At 33.9% G+C, this 16,470-nt stretch overlaps 3 protein-coding genes across 5 annotated transcripts; 1 reads left to right on the forward strand and 2 right to left on the reverse strand.

Moving 5' to 3' along the window:
* Nucleotides 1-6,484: 6,484 nt before the first annotated feature.
* LOC140981840 (protein FAR-RED IMPAIRED RESPONSE 1-like) lies at nucleotides 6,485-10,069 on the reverse strand. Of its 2 annotated transcripts, XM_073448323.1 has the most exons (4): nucleotides 9,900-10,069; nucleotides 6,907-7,323; nucleotides 6,727-6,834; nucleotides 6,485-6,610 (listed from the first exon to the last, which is right to left on the reverse strand). In XM_073448323.1, the coding sequence occupies exons 2-4, from the start codon at nucleotides 7,243-7,245 to the stop codon at nucleotides 6,533-6,535; spliced, it is 525 nt and encodes a 174-aa protein (XP_073304424.1). In that variant the 5' UTR covers nucleotides 7,246-7,323; nucleotides 9,900-10,069; the 3' UTR covers nucleotides 6,485-6,532. The 2 variants fall into 2 exon arrangements, with proteins under 2 accessions (XP_073304424.1, XP_073304423.1); XM_073448322.1 differs by lacking the exon at nucleotides 9,900-10,069 and having other exon boundaries at nucleotides 6,907-7,632.
* Nucleotides 8,303-8,707, reverse strand: LOC140981646 (protein FAR1-RELATED SEQUENCE 5-like). The gene has a single exon (XM_073448066.1). It carries the CDS (start codon nucleotides 8,705-8,707, stop codon nucleotides 8,303-8,305), a length of 405 nt encoding a protein of 134 aa, XP_073304167.1.
* Nucleotides 10,070-10,904: 835 nt separating the features above from the next.
* LOC140981145 (SHUGOSHIN 1-like) lies at nucleotides 10,905-13,240 on the forward strand. Of its 2 annotated transcripts, XM_073447435.1 has the most exons (8): nucleotides 10,905-11,286; nucleotides 11,388-11,425; nucleotides 11,524-11,632; nucleotides 11,729-11,752; nucleotides 11,871-11,939; nucleotides 12,429-12,516; nucleotides 12,608-12,668; nucleotides 12,790-13,240. In XM_073447435.1, the coding sequence occupies exons 1-8, from the start codon at nucleotides 11,122-11,124 to the stop codon at nucleotides 13,007-13,009; spliced, it is 774 nt and encodes a 257-aa protein (XP_073303536.1). In that variant the 5' UTR covers nucleotides 10,905-11,121; the 3' UTR covers nucleotides 13,010-13,240. The 2 variants fall into 2 exon arrangements, with proteins under 2 accessions (XP_073303536.1, XP_073303535.1); XM_073447434.1 differs by having other exon boundaries at nucleotides 11,524-11,752.
* Nucleotides 13,241-16,470: the final 3,230 nt, after the last annotated feature.

Raw genomic sequence — 16,470 nt, forward strand, 5'->3', positions numbered from 1 at the left:
ACTTTCCGCAGCGTGCTTTTAATGCGCGTCGTTAATAACATATATTAACGGCGCGCATTAAAAGCACGCTGCGGAAAGTATATAATATTTACAGCACACATAAATGCACGCTGCGGATATTACTTTCCGCAGCGTGCTTTTACTGCACGCCGTTAAAAGTACTATTCACAGCGTGCTTTTAATGCACGCTGTTGATGATGCGCTGCGGAAAGTCATTTTTGTTGTAGTGTACCCTCACACAACTGGATTAATTTATCCCATATGCCTTTGGCAGTAGAACAAATTTTTATTTTGCTGAAACTATTTTTTCCAATGTACCGTATAGAATATCCTTAGCCACATTGTCTAAGTTGACTTTTTTCTTGAATTAACTGGTCTGCTCAATTTTGGCTTTCCAATCATCTGTAGAGCACCTTCAGCGATGGCAATGGTAATATTTGTTACATAATTTTCATTGGTTTGTCTGTAATGACGTACCACTTATCATCTTCTTATGTAGCTAATGATCTTACATCCTTATCTTTCAATAATCAAAGTCCTATTTGGAGAACAGGGGAATCTTACTAAAGGAAGTCATTTGGATTTAGTGTTCAAAGAGAATAATTAACCTTCTATGATAACACTTGTTAGGATTAAAGGTTAATTTATATGTTGAGTGAATAAATAATCTCAAAAAATTATGAGAATATTTTCATTGTGCTTAGCAACATCGAAAGAAATTCTCTTCAGTTGAATATCGATAAGCTAGCAGTTGGGTACTGCGTGGAAAGACGCTCACTAACACGGTTTGGACACAAAATGGCTTAAGTAATAATCAGTTTGAATATGAAATGAAAGTTAAAAGTGGGGTAATTAACTGAATAAATTGCACAAATTTGTTTATGTATATTTGGAGACTTGAATAACTCCAATATCACTCCTTCATTGTGAAAGGATTTTCACTAGAAAACTTTGGAAATTACAACATTTTGTAATAACCCGATTCAGTAGGTTTTACCAATGTCTCACAGACTTAACAAAACTTGATCAGTAAACTTTTACTATCACATTATAAGTATTTCAGAATGAAAATATCACCCACAAAAGATCCTTGATGATGTGAAATAAATTCTTAAATGTTTACTTCTAAAAATCTTGATCATTTTGGCTCTTGATAGCTTGAGAATAATAAATATTTTTGAAGGTCGAGAGAGAGACAGAGACTTATTTTTCACTTCTTCTATTTATAGGCTTCGAACCAACAATCGGAAAAACTAAATCTGATATACATTCCAAATGAGGTGATTGTTGTCCACACAGTTTTCGATGTCACTGTCCTTTCTGACAATCGTACAATGTGGGTAGTGTATGAGGAATTATGAAATATACAGGCAATGAAAAACTGTATTAGTACGAAAAACTTTATCCATTAAATAAGTTGGGTATTGATCCTTAAGAGAGTAAACTGATAGTTTCAAGGAATCTCTTTTGTCGAGCCTGATTGATTCAGTTGAGTAGGGTCAGCAGTTGGTTTGATTAAGGGTTACTCTTGATCAATTGATTTTGAAAATCAGTTTTTTATTAAAATTAAGTTCAATTAGGCAGATTGTTGTTAATCATCCAATACTTAATTGATTAATTAGCAACCCCCAAATTTTCAAACTCAGTATGTTTAAATACGCAAAAGTGTACTAGATAAATTTTCAAGTTTGTATAGGATTGGGTGCAAGAAATTGAAAACTTTAATCATATAAATACGTGAAATTCGAAATCGGTGTACATTTATCAAGATGCATATTTCAAGATAAAAATGTACAAGATATGCGATTTTAATCATCATCAATCTGCAACCAAGAATAAATTTAAATATCTGGATCACGATCTTCCATGATATTCAAAATTTGAAGAAGAAGATGTGACGTGTCTATCTCGATAGTTCCAATATCTACAAATAGCTAGGACCTCAAGTCATTCGAAAATTCACACAACTCCTACACACATATTTTAGAAAAATTAGGCTATGGAGCTTAGGCAAAATGGTGTAGATTTTCTCTCAAAGGAAGAATATTTTTTAGAATCAGCTAGTGTTCACATTTTTTCTGAAGAATAATTTGTAGGTAGGCTTATTGTTTTTACAAAACATATGTATATTTATTTGAAAGATCCGATCGTCTATGCTTCGTTGTTCTACATTTTGTATAAGAAAGAATTACAAGCACTGTTATGATTCAAGTTTGATATGGAGAAAGAATTCTTGAAAATTATATGGCCCTTACATGGTGGGTGTAAAACTGTTATATGATCCTTACACGGTGAATACAAAAATGTTGCCTCGTTCATTAGAAGATTAATAATTATGGACTGATCAGTAAACAGTAAAAAATAAGATGAATATCGGTGCTTTACATTTATGATTTTTATGATACGCCTTGTCTTTATATTCTCGATGTATGAAAAATATATATTTGCTATATATTGTGCATCGATCGTGACTCATTTGCCCAGTGTTCCCGAAAACACTCATCTTTTACTCTCTTTCCGCAAATGAAAGAAGAGGAACAAATCGAGAACGATAAACTGTTAGAGTAGGTTCCCGGCAAGCCAACTTGTGGCTTGGGCTTTATTGACTCTAATGTAAAACAATCTTTCTTTTAATAATATTTTATGATTTTATTCGATTATGACATTATACTTTATCTGTATACCCATGCAAGATGCATAGATAAAGTCCTTGAATATACAATAGGTACCATGAGGTCTGCGTCGCAACGTAAGATCATGAAATTCGTTAGGAAGTGTATCGTATATTCTAAAAAGATTCTTACTCGAATCAACCGCCTAAAACAAGGATAAAAGGTCGCTCGAGCTTGAGACTAACATCTGTGATATGAACGCCATGTTTCATTGTCAAGGGCATGAATATGTCCATTCACATAGATGGGTAATCATATGATGATGCACTGAACAACCCTCCCTCACACTATCCAAGTGGTTCCCACTTATCGAGTGGAATAGTCCGAAATTATGGTTGTACATCATTAGTCCTTTGACCCGGGACAATGTAGGGGCTATACGTACTAGCATGCACTTTGATCCGTTTATCGACTCCTTAGAGGGTCATCAGGTAGCGAGGTTGGGTGTCGTTTCGAAATACGTAGGAGCAAATACATTGTAGTCGGGGATTCACCGTTCGCCTACGGGTGAAGATATCCTATGAGATCTGATGAGTTAATAGTGCAAGGAGTCTCTGGCCAAATCAAGAAATGTGCTTTAGGGAAAGGAGTTTTCCTAGTTGCACATACCATGCCACTATTAGTACTCACAGATAAATCGCATCGTTATCGAATTCATATGCACCTCTCGATATACCAATGGTTGCAGATTCGATCGTGATATATGTGTTGAAATGACCGTATTGTACGCTAACCATGACTAAAGGTTCTTGCAGGCATTATCAGTGATACCTAGGGGATCATGGGGCGATGCTACTAGATGCTCTTACTATGATCCGATGGGTGCAATCAGAAATGAGTTCTGATATTCTTGATCAAAGAGTTGGTGAAAAGAATGGGGTTAACTAGGGTAAACCCGAATAAGAATACATATTATTCTTAATCACATGGAGATGTGAACCAATGGCTAGCTGTATCCCTGAACCATTGAGGGTCACACAAGTATCGGATTCTGTGTTCTCGTTGAGATAGTTAAATTTTAAGGAGTTGGAATTTGGCGACTATAGTTTTACGGAGATCAAACAAGAATCTTATAAAGGAGTTTATGAGCTAATTCCATAGGATGAAAGAAATGGAAGTTGGCACGATTGCTAAATAAGAAAGGAGAGTGGATATGCCTGTTTTGTGAAGGAGTTCACTAAAACTGGCTGCTGCCCAATATGGTAAGTGAAAATTTTGATCTTCGAAATTTTCGATTTTCATTATATGAACAAGACTTGTATCCTTGATATATCCGCGCTCTCGGATCGTCGATCGGATTTATAATGAGTTCGGAATCATTTATTTAGTGAATTGAGAATTTACTAATTAAATTATTGTGTTAGTAGTGGTGACTACTAACATATACAAATTCCCTTAAATATTCTAGAGGAATCTAGAATTAAATTAACTAAGGAGTTAGTTTATAAATTGAATAATAGTTATTTAATTTAATATATATATACATGTATATATTTTATATGGTGATATAAAATATACGTATATGATATTATTATATCTTGTATTATTAAAGGTTAATAAATAAATTATGTGGGAGTTTAAATATAATGAAATTATTAGAGTTCTTGTGGGAAAATAACTCCTAATTAGATTAGGAGTCTCACTCTATATATACACCACTAGGACTCATAATTGATAACCTAGTTTTGGCACAAAAAACAAAACAAAATCTCACCTTACCTTGAAGCAAACACACGGCTACCACAACAAAATTGGTGAAGATAATCATTCAAATTAGATTTGTTCATTGTTGATTAAGAATCAATAATTGTTTTGTTAATTATTGATTAATAATCAATAAGTGCAAATAAACATGATTAAGAATCATGACTCACGGCTATGTCACAATTTTGGGTAAAAAGAAATTCGGCCATCATGCTTCCTTCCACTGCCGCACTGTCGTCGCTGCACTGTCTCCGGATTTTGGAAATTCAGAGGCTACAGTCTCAACGCATATATCGTTTGGATTTTCTAGTGCAAACCAAACAAGGAAAATAGTCTCTGATCGATAGGGAGGTACACGAAGGGCTATATCCTCCTAAACACCAGAATAGTTTGGAGTCCAAACGATAAAAACGCAAAGGTAAAACATCCTATGAATACTTTTGAACACACGACGCTCAAGAACAAAATTTTTAAACTTCCGCTGTGTCTTGGGTGCAAGAACATGATGTCTCAACATAAACAAGATATATTTTGAGGTTGGTGACGAAGATTAGAGAATTTAATCTTGTTTTAGATTATATTTTTTTAATTTGATTTAAGTTGTAAAATACTTCTGCATATTTTGGTTCATTTATTTGGAGTTTTTCGTTGTAAAAACAAGTTTATTCGAGCTATTTATGAAATATAATAGTTTTGGTAAGATTTATAATACGAGGCTTGTTGATTTTCAACGGTAGGATTGTCAAACAACGCCGAAAGTTTCATGCTTCGGTCACGAGACGTGACACTTGAGAAAGTACATTCTTCGAATTATATGTTGGCTTAAAAGGAATTGGTAAAAATATGCTAGAGGTATTAAGCAGAATGATCGAAACCTTCATTGGTCTATCTGCCGGATTATCTTCCACATATCGTAATACACCATTTAAGGAACTCGAAGTCTTCAACACAAGAACAATCATATCCTCAATCTTTCCGCCACACCAGCAATATTTCCATGACTGCCAAATATTTTACTTTTAAATAAACAAAATCATTAACATTACGAAATCTAGATTCTTGATTTAAGAGGATGAAACTACAATAACAAAATTTGATCGAGTGGAGAGGGCTCGAAATATGTAGTTTGACCAACCCTCTCCTCTCACATATAATAAATCTTAATCTAATTTTCTAATACACATTAATCGAATGACGTTCGTAAAATAATAAATATGATAAATTTTAATTTTACGAAAGTTAACTATATAAATAAATAAAAAAAAACATAGTTAGACTTCAAGTTATATGACTCAAATAGTCATATTTGCACTAAAAGTGTTAAAAACAATGTTTTTGTAATCACTAGTAATCCATATTCCTCAACTTCACTGCTCAAACTCAAAATAGACATAAAGAAGTAATAATATTCGAGTTTAAAGAAAGTGAATATTAATTTGTAAGAGATAAGTGTGAATATTTAAATTTTTTTATATGAGTATTTTTCTAAAAATCGATTGTTGTCAGAAAATCACGCCAAATTCTGTTAATATAAGAGATTATTGCTTAATGTAATAGTATAAATATAAGAAAATAATTATATATATACTGTCAGATTGAGATGAAAATAGAGATAGATTGAATAAATCAACTCAAAAATATGCACTCTAACTCATATTCCTAAAACTGGTAGACCCGGATCACCTACTGTGATCCACAGCATCTTGCTGTGCACACATTGAATTTTTTTTATTTTTCTTAATTTTTTTTTTCACTTTTTTCCATGGAATTTTTTTTTTGTATTTCTTTCATTTTTTTCCATCTTCTACAAACATTAACGGACAATTTTATATGAAATAATATAAATATTTTAATTCTTTTATGTTAAATTAATAATTTTGCAATTAAAAATTACTATATAAAATTTTTACATGTGAAAAACCGTATCATTTTTTTCGAATTTGATGAGTATTATTAATTTTTTTTCCAATGAACAAAATTTTTAACAATATAAAATTATTAACATGTTAATGCTTAAATTAAAATTTAGAACATTTCCATCATGCAATATCAAAAACTAAAATTCAACACCACATTTCCATCAAAAATAAATATTTATACCTTTTGAAACTTCATTTCAACTAACAATGTTAATCGACTATTTTTTAAATAAAAAACTACTCAAGAGCATTATTGGATATATCTCCATTGAAATCCATGGCTTCAAGAGAATGGTGAAGATGATCAAATTGTGCCTACATTAAATAAGAATAAATATTATAAAATCAATTTTACCATATAAGAAATAATATTTTTTTGGCTTAAAATTTTTACCAACTAAAAATTTTTTAGATATCATTAAAGTTCATACCATCAATAATTCAGTGAAATTGAATTGACTTCCAGTTGTTTGAAGACATGCATGAGGTACCGGAGGTGCTGAACAAGATACGGGTAATTCATCGTGTGTTCCGATGTCCTACAATGATTGTAAAAATAAGAAATCTAGATAATTTTTATTTCAAAAAAGTATTAACATTAGTTAATTTACCTCGACTCTCAAATTTGTTTTTCTTCGTTTTGCTTGAAGTTCTACCCAACTCTTCAACCTTCTTGACTTTTTCACACCATTTCTTTTCTTGAATCCTTTTTCTTGTATCATAGAAGGTCCTATCGATGATGTCCTGACACCACCATTGTAGTCTTGGCTAACTTCAGTCAAACGCATTTCCATGACTTGCTTGGTTAGATCACATACCGAATTATGCACCAAAGAGAAAGTTGATGGGTGGACGGAGGCTTCGGTTGCCAGTCTTACGAGCATCATACAAAGTTTTCTATATCGTTCTGTACTTTCTTGTTTAGGATCTTCTTCGACTTCATTGCCCATACAATCGTGTACCACTCCACTCCTATCTTTTCTCGTCCATCTATTCAATATATAATTCTCTGGCAGTTTTTTTACGTCCTGCACATCATATACTTTCACAGCATGACAACACAATAATCCAGTCATCTCAAATTTTCGGCAATTACATGAAATCATCTTTGTGCTAGGATTAAATGTCACCCTCCATTCTCCTTCTTTATCAATTCGCCCGACAACATATTCAAATACTGGTTGAGTTTCATTTTTATATTTTATGTAAGCAGCTGCGAACAAAACAAACTCTACTTGAAATAGATGAAAGATAGTGAGGGTATAAATTTCAGAAAGTTGACGCAACATAGGAGAAATCTCTAGCTTTAATCTCGGTAATTTTTGGCGTGTCTCAAATTCACATCTTAGCTCATTGTACCGCTTTTCCTCTAAGATCTGTTCGAAGTGCTTAAAAATTGTATTATATCTAAGTCAGGTTTCATACAACTCTTGATATCAGAATTGACACTTTCACTGAGTTGTGTGCTCCTCATACCAAGTGTGAAAGCCTTGTTCATGTAATAAGCTGTCCATTTCTCCTTTATATTGTAAGTGGATTGCAGCCATGTGTTTTTTTGAATATTATATTGTATTAGTAGAACACTCCAAGCCTCCTCGAATTGGGTCTCATCATCAATGCCATACATGCATCTCCTAAAATCAGTTAAGAAATGAGAACCATCTTTCATCAAGTTTCCCAAGTGTTTGATGCCATTTTGCATCAAATGACATGTGCACAATCCATGAAATACCTCAGGCATCACCTCCTGTAAGGCTTTTGCCATTGCTTGATCTTGATCAGTGAAGATAGTGAGAGGCTTTTTTTGCTTGTGTGCCTCTAAAAAAGTTTCGAACAACTATTTAAATGATGATGCAGTCTCATCATACAAAATTGCTGCACAAAAAATCACTGCTACTCTATGATGATTGAAACCTGAGAAGATAGCAAGTGGTTGGTATACACGGTTCGTACAATACGTGGTATCTAGTGACACAACATCACCAAAATACTCATAGTCGATTAGCATTATCGCATCAGCCCAAAAACATTAGTTATCTGTTCTTCCACATCTATCTGATTAGCATGGTAAAATGATGGATTTTTAGATAATTGTTGTTGAAAATATCGCATCAGACAACCAACTTCCCCATATACCACACTTCTTTGTCTTTTGGATCGAATATAATTTTTAGCATCCAACATTGTATAACCAAGATCATCTATTCCCCCTGTATGCTTACTCGTGAACTGAAAATTTGATTTTTGTTTAAGCCCAACATCCTGTGCCAAATCAATCTCATAGGTTTGAACTTCTGTAATTTTACGTTGGGAAGACAACATATGAACTGTTTCTTGAAGATGGAGTGGGGGATTATGCTCTTCGATAAACTCATTAACTTTATATTTACTATCCACAAATGTGACGCCCATTCTTACTTTACAATTTGTTCGAGTCTCAAGCCGAGGATTGAGTGTCGATGATTATCTTTTGTCTTTTTTACGAACACCCTCCTTGCAACAAACATATTTATACGAAGTTATAAATCCGATGTTCTTGTTCTTGTTAAAATAATGTTTCCTAACTCCAAATCCAGTTTTCCCACCACATTCAACCCAAAACTTCCAAGACTCGTCTAGACTATCAAATTCCATACCAATCTTAGGCTTGAATTCGATATTTGAACTAGAATCCATCAAGAGTCTGAAAGTATCAATAAAATTTTTGGCTTGTTTCAGCCTCAGTTTTCAACGACGGTGAAAAAAAATGCAATAAATTTCTATGTTACATATTAAATGCAATAAATTAATAATAAAACAATATTTTTCTCAACTAATATCCAAAAGCAATGAGCCAAAACTCAATAAGTCAAGTACGTCAATTGTAACCAGTGTCAATCAAAATTCTAAACCAGGTGAGTTGTGTCATATACAAGAGAACGATGAAATAGCCTAATTGTCTTGTTGATCTGCATGAAATATTTTGTATTGCTCCATATTCACCATACTAGATGTAAAATTCGTACAAAATTCATATTCACATGATATCCTTATTAGTGAAAAATATAATATTCTTATTAAAAAATTTTAATTTTAGATTAGATTATAACAGTAGTTTTTTTCTAATATTTTACTAACTATTTTTCTAAACTATGCAAAAATGAAAGGAAAATTCATAATTTAAAATCCCGATACATTCTTCAATATTTTTTTTATAATTATTGATTAAATATTTGATATATATAATCTACTAATTTAATACAGATCAGAACCATATATTTTCTTTTTAAAAAAATTTAAAATAATGTTAAAACAAAGCCACAGCAAGAAAGCCAAGAAAAATTTATCATCTTTACCAAGAATTATTGAATATCACGAGCTAAAACCTAATCTTACATGGTTATGCATGCATACATATATATACAAATTATATATATCACACACAAATCTCCTAGAACGATGATATTTAAAGGTAGCATCGGTAATCGCAAGCAATACACAGAATTAATAAGAGTTTTAGATCAATAGCAACATAAAAATACAAACCAACAAAATCAAAAAAAAAATTCGATAGCTAAACAATTAGAAAAAGAATTAGACATTTAAAGGAAGAAGAAAATCGAACCTTGTATGTTATAGTATTTCCTGTAAAAAAAAATAATAAAATTGAGTGAGAGAGGAAAAACGAGAAAAAGAAGAAAATAGACAAAAGAAGACGAGATGAAAACAAATGTTTATATTATTTCATATAAAATTGTGTGAATAATGTTTGTGGAAGACGGAAAAAAATGGAGGAAAAAAAAATAGGAAAAAAGAGGGAAAAAAGTGGAAAAAAATAATTAAAAAAAATAAAAAAATTCAATGTGTGCATAGCATCAGTAGGTGATCCGGGTCCAAAACGGGTAGGGTACTGTGAATCAATATTTAGGTAACAATAATATAATGTTTTTCCGCTAATTGATAAAAACAATAGTAATAAATATTTTTTATTGACTGCGAAAATATTTTTTGGTCAACTATTTTTGTCCAATTTTGGTTTTGCTCCACCTAGTTTACAAATTTTAATTTTGATGAATTAACTTTTAATATTTGACTAATTTGGTGCAAAATAGTGTTGAATTTAAGTTTTAATCCTCCATCTTTATTTTATTTTTTCTAATTTTAGTCATTTTTTAACGTGGTTACTATGTTCGGCTATATTTACTTTTTTTTCTTTCTAATTTTAGTCATTTTTTGCGGTGGCTCTAACGTGGTGCCGATGTAGCACTGTTTGACGTCGATATGATGTTCACGTGTACAATGTCACACCATTATTTTCGTAGAAAAATATTAAAATTACCAAAAATTAAATGATATCAAACTAAAATCGCAAAAGCGGTAATCATACAATATCAAAATTTTATATTTTCAAAAATTTGAAAAACCTATATATGTTGAAATGACTTAGAAACACTGCTAGCGGAAGTCGTTGGCTTTTGAATTTGAAAATTTCTTTACCAATCTTTTGCTTTTTTGCTTTCACTTTATTTAATAATAATTCTCTCCATCTTTGTCGTTTCCCTTAGATTCCCACCCTTTTTGCGGATATGAAGAAGTGTATGCATGAAGCATGATGAGCTAGTTCTACAATCATATATATACACACACTTTTACCCATTTGTTCTAAGATTTTCATTTATGTTATTCTCATCTTCTTGTTGAGTAGATGAATACAAATAAATCGGCCCATGCAAAGAATCACACACCCATTTGTTTTCTCGATTTAATATTGTGATCAAGGCGGCTTTTCTCGAAAGACCCCTGGAGTTCCTGTAGAATTTAGAGGATTATACCATTATATGTGAAGCATGAAAGGGGAGAAGATGGAGAGAAGATCCTCTTTTGGAAATATGGTGAGAAAGAAATTTTCAAACATTACTAATTCTCTGCCACAGCCTAAATCTCCTGTGATTTCTGAGAAATCACCGCTAGATTCTGCTTCTGCAAAGGAGTATATTGACAACTTGGTTAAGGTATGAGCCTCTTAATCTTTTTTCCCTTCGCGTTTATGTTTTGTTTCTCATGTGTCGTACATTTGACGATTTTCTTGCGTGTTTCGTGAATTATGGTTCAGGAAAAAATGGTATTGGCGAAGATTGTTCATGAAAAAAAGTACTTTCACTTGATCTTCTTTATATTGTCTCCCCGTGACCGTGTTTGCGAATTGCGCAACCTTTTTTTATTTTTGTGAATTTGGTTTTGGTAAACAGTAAAGTTATTGAATTAAGTGGAATTGAGATTCAGAAACTAAGAACAAGTCTTCTGATGATGCGGCTGCATAACTGGAATCTTGCTCAATCGAACAGTCAAATGCTAACGGTAGGTGGCGTTTTAGATTCCGAACTATTTTACGATAATTCTGTCGATATTAACAGTCTTGGTGAGCTCACTAGCTGTGAACTTTACTTGTTTCAGGAGCTTAGTTTAGGCAGAGAAAAGGTAAGATTTTGAGTTTGATGTACTTTTGAGATGTCAGAAAGTTTTGACATTTCTTGTCGACGGATTTTCGATTTTTGGTGGATTCTGGTTTACAATCAACTTCCGTTGCTATTTACAGCTAAAAGCACAACAGCATGATCTTGTGTGTAAGGAAGCTCTTCTTAAGGCAAAGGACTTGGAACTCAAGGTGTGCATGGACAATACAGGGATCATGTTATAAATTAAATTGTTATGTCAAGTTCTTTTCGATCATTGTATGATTATAAATTGCAGATAAAGCTTGGAATAATTTGTTTTCCTTTTAGCAGCTATTATAGAACTTCGGATTGTTCGCAGTTTTCACCTACCATAAGTTAATCTCTGAGCTAAATATGTCAAAATTTTCATTTTACTTCCGAGCTAGTTTGCGTCAAATCCGCTGCTGGAGATCATATTTTGAATGATTTTCTCGTGTGAGTCTCAGTATCGTTACTCTCTTTGAAAGCGAATAAGTACAACTGCCATCGAGTCATATTATTTACATTGTGATGAGTACAAGAGTGTCGATTCTGTTGGATCTATTTTTGGATTCTCTTGTGATATCTAATGCTATCAGCTTATTTTCTCTAGCTAGAATAAAGTCTTGATCTTCATTGGTGTTGTCATTAAGTTGTCAATATTCAACTGGTTTATGAAGGAATCTGAGATGGTTGGAAGAGAGAACGAATTTAGGAAGGATAGCAAATCATACAATGCCAACAGGAGCAAGTCTTCAAAAACTCGATGTAAGTTCTTCGCTCAATTGTGCTGTTGATCAATTGTACAAACTCCAGCGCGTACGATTAAGTAACCGTGTTTCGGCATGAAAAAATGCAGCTTTGGGCGGCTCGCCGTTATCTCAGCCACATGCTGACAAGCAGGCAGTAGGAAGCAATAGGTTTGAACGTCTTGAAATATCTCACCTTTTAAATCGTTAATGCTAATACAATAGTATTGGACATGACTAATTGAATCTATATATTTTTTATTTTTGCTGAACGTATAAGATTTTTTTGAAGGCGGTGTTCGAGGAGACGATCTGCTAGTTCAAGAATCCAACATCAAGAACCGGCTGATATTTTCTATGATATAGACTACAACACCACGTTTCCCATCGCTATGCGATCAAATAGTTCTAACCACGAAAGGTTACCGAGTTCATCTTTCGGGGAAGCCATTCAATTCGCGAAGCAGCCTAAAGTTCAATTTTACAAGGAAAGACAGTTAAAATCAAGATGAGTAGATCATAATGCATGACCAGTACTAGTTAAATGTGTAGCGTCCACAGAATTCCAAGAATGGATTATAAAGTTGGACGTTCAAAGTTCATTCGCGTGAGGGAAATCAATATATCACTTTCTTAATATATATTATAACATATGATGCCACGGAAATTTTTTATTGGTAATCCCAGTTTATTCCGCTTCCCGAATAGTTGAAATTCATTCATTTATGATTATTATGATCATATATAAGAAAATGATCAGACGATGCAATTAGTATTTATCCTAAAAACTAGGCCATATTAACTTCCTTCTGATCTTGGCAACTTCAACAGTTAAAAGAACAACTGAATATATGAACTGTACATAATAAGAATAATATATATATATATATATATATATTATAAGTGTTTGCCAAAAATTTTGAGGTGCAGGAATAACACCTCACTCTCTCTTACTCCTGCCACTGTTAACCATGTGCAGAATCTCTCATTCTCTGACAATGGTTTCCTCTCATCGATTCAAAACCTACTATTTTCTCAACCTTAGTTGACATCTAGGGATTTGTTGCTTTCCAAACCTTTATTGTCCCATGGTGACCTTTTCCAATTCAAGTTTTGGCCGAGTTCCTTGAGACTGTAATGAATGGGTGGGCCATTTTGAAAAACATTTTGGAATCCAATGGATATCAGGGAGATCTAAAAAATGATCATTACCGAACAAAGTGTGTTATTTGATTGCTTTCTTGGATATCAAGTTGTTTATCGTTTTATCCATATTAGGTCCAGTCTCCTCATATTTTGTTGATGGCCCTACTGCCTCGAACTTAACATACCCCTGTTATTGTTATCGATCGTGATGAGAGATTGGCGATCCAAGACTGGTACTCTTTCTGCCACTGAGCATATCCTGTTCCTTTAGGTGTTGATATGTCATTATATTTGTCTTTCATTCGCATAGATTTCACAGTTGGTCGTGAAGATTTCATTCCCCTTAGTACTTCCCCATATATTTTGACCAGTCAGATTCCTGACTCGTTACCTCTCTAGACTACTCCTTGGTAACTTTATTCAAATGTCTTTCTATATCCAATCTTTCTTTAATAACTTTCTATAATTGGTTTTGCATTTGATTGATTGGTAGGATCTTTCATCTAGGAAGGCCCGACTCATGCGCATTGGCAAACCAGAGAATCAGATTGATATGAGCATTTCTAACATGATTGCTTCTCCAATTTCGAATCTTGAAAGATTCTTCCCATAAGCTATATCTTATTCCAAGACAGCAGTTTGGAACATCTTGGACTTAGTGTAACGTACCGTACTTTTTAACTATTTAAAATTTGCGGAAAATTAAAAATTTTCTTAATTAAATAATGAACCTTCAAAATTTGATAAAATAAACTGTACGTCTCAAAATAATGTCTACCAAAAGTATTTGCTTGAACCTCAAAATCGTAACATAAAACCATAGTATTTCAACATTTCAAATATCATTAAAACTTAGCCGGTCTTCGGGTCTAGCCGCCTGCTCAGTCCAAGCTTGCTCCTTGGTCCCCACCCCTAGTCTCCTCGAAAGCATCCTCACCTGCACCGATCAAGTCTAGTGAGTCTAAAGACTCAACACGTACAAACTGGGAGTAACGAATAATACTTAATAAAACCACATGCAACTTCGAAATAGCGCATACATACTTGAAACTTGAACTTGCAATAAACTTGAACATACATACATAACATAGACGTGCCATAACATGAAATCTGTTCATAAACATGCTTGCATACTTGTACATACATAACTTCATCATTTTGCAAAGAGGCATGTTTCAAAGCAAGTGACCCATGATATAATCGCCTGATCAGACTAAACCACAGTACTAGGCTGACAGGGAAAAATCCACTGCCACATACGTGAGATCCCCGTTCATGCTTTAACGGGCGGATTGGTCCCCGTTCATGATTTAACACTTTCCAATCTTGATCTAAACCCGTTCATGCTTTAACGGGGTGGGTTGGTCCTTGGTCATGCTTTATCGCTTTCCAACCCCATGCATAAATTTGGTCACAAGACATTTAGCATACCTCAAAAACTTGAAAATATTTTCTTTTCACGTCGAACATACTTATTTGGCGTTGAGGGATTCGTTGGATCTCGCTTGGGGCCGCTGCTGCACATACTAACATGAATTTAAATACTTAATTTGCATAACTTAGACGTAGGTAGTGGTACTTACACCCAAGCTCATTTATTTTCCTTAGGACTTCCAAAATTCCCGTGACTCGACCTTGTTAATCATTGCACTAAACCAAGACACCGAACCTCAAAGCATTCAATAATTTTTTTCCCAAAAAGTGAAGTACACGGACCCCATGCACCCCTCCGGGTCCAGGTCCGGGTCCGGGTCCGTGTAGGTACTGTAATTTGACACTTCGAAGAAAACAAGGGCACGGACCTCGTGCCCTGATACGTGTGGGGGTCCGTGTTGGCTCGCAAAAATGACATTTCGAAAGATACAAAGGCACGGACCCCGTGTAAGGGTCCGTGAAAGGGTCCGTGTACCTGCGCTAATCAAAAACTCACGAAAATTTAATACATGCGATGCTTATCATTCTAGACTCGATTGTACGGACCATGAACCGACACCCCAATCCCCATCCTAGTATACCCTAACATTGAACCAACCTCGTACAAACACTCCAAAGCAACGACGTCCCCCCTACGACACATACAATTCAAAAACACGGTAATTGACACCAAATCGCTTCCTATGACTTCTCATGAATTCAAGCGCCTATCGACACTAACCGATTATCCAAATATCAACCCAACATCATACTAAGCATATCTATATGCAGCAACGATCAACCGTCGATCCCCAACAAAGCCTGCAACAATAAAACTTCAAGAACTCATCAATATATAATTTTCAAAAAAACGCAGTTTGAGCAGTCCCACGAAAAACACCATAACTCATTCAAATTTTATCCAAATAATTTAATTTACTGTCAAATTGAAGGTATCAAAAATTTCTACGTTTTATATGTTGAAAGTTTTCTCAAAATCACGACTGAAAAATCGCAGTTTTAAATATGACAGAAAAATTGAGATTTGTGATCCAAAAACCGTTTCAAAATTGATCCAAACATCATTGCTCAAACTTCTACACATCACACATGTATTTTTATGCATAAATAACAACACGACGCATAATATGACGAGATCGATGCATAAACGAAAGAATATACGTGCCTTTTGAATTAAAATTTACCGACACAGAGATACCGAAGCGGAGATGGCGCGGGGATTGATTCGAGACAAACGTGGCGCTAAAATCCTTGAAGAAAACACACGAAAATTTGCTAGAAGATGGAGAGGGAAGGGGGCGGCTGCAAGGACTCTTAGAACCCTAGGTTTCTTTTCAAAAATACGAAATGAATGGATGTGTATGTGTGTGTTGTGTGAAAAACGTGAGTGAGT

Source organism: Primulina huaijiensis, chromosome 7 (genome assembly GCF_012295235.1).
Source record: "Primulina huaijiensis isolate GDHJ02 chromosome 7, ASM1229523v2, whole genome shotgun sequence".
Lineage (NCBI taxonomy): Eukaryota > Viridiplantae > Streptophyta > Magnoliopsida > Lamiales > Gesneriaceae > Primulina > Primulina huaijiensis.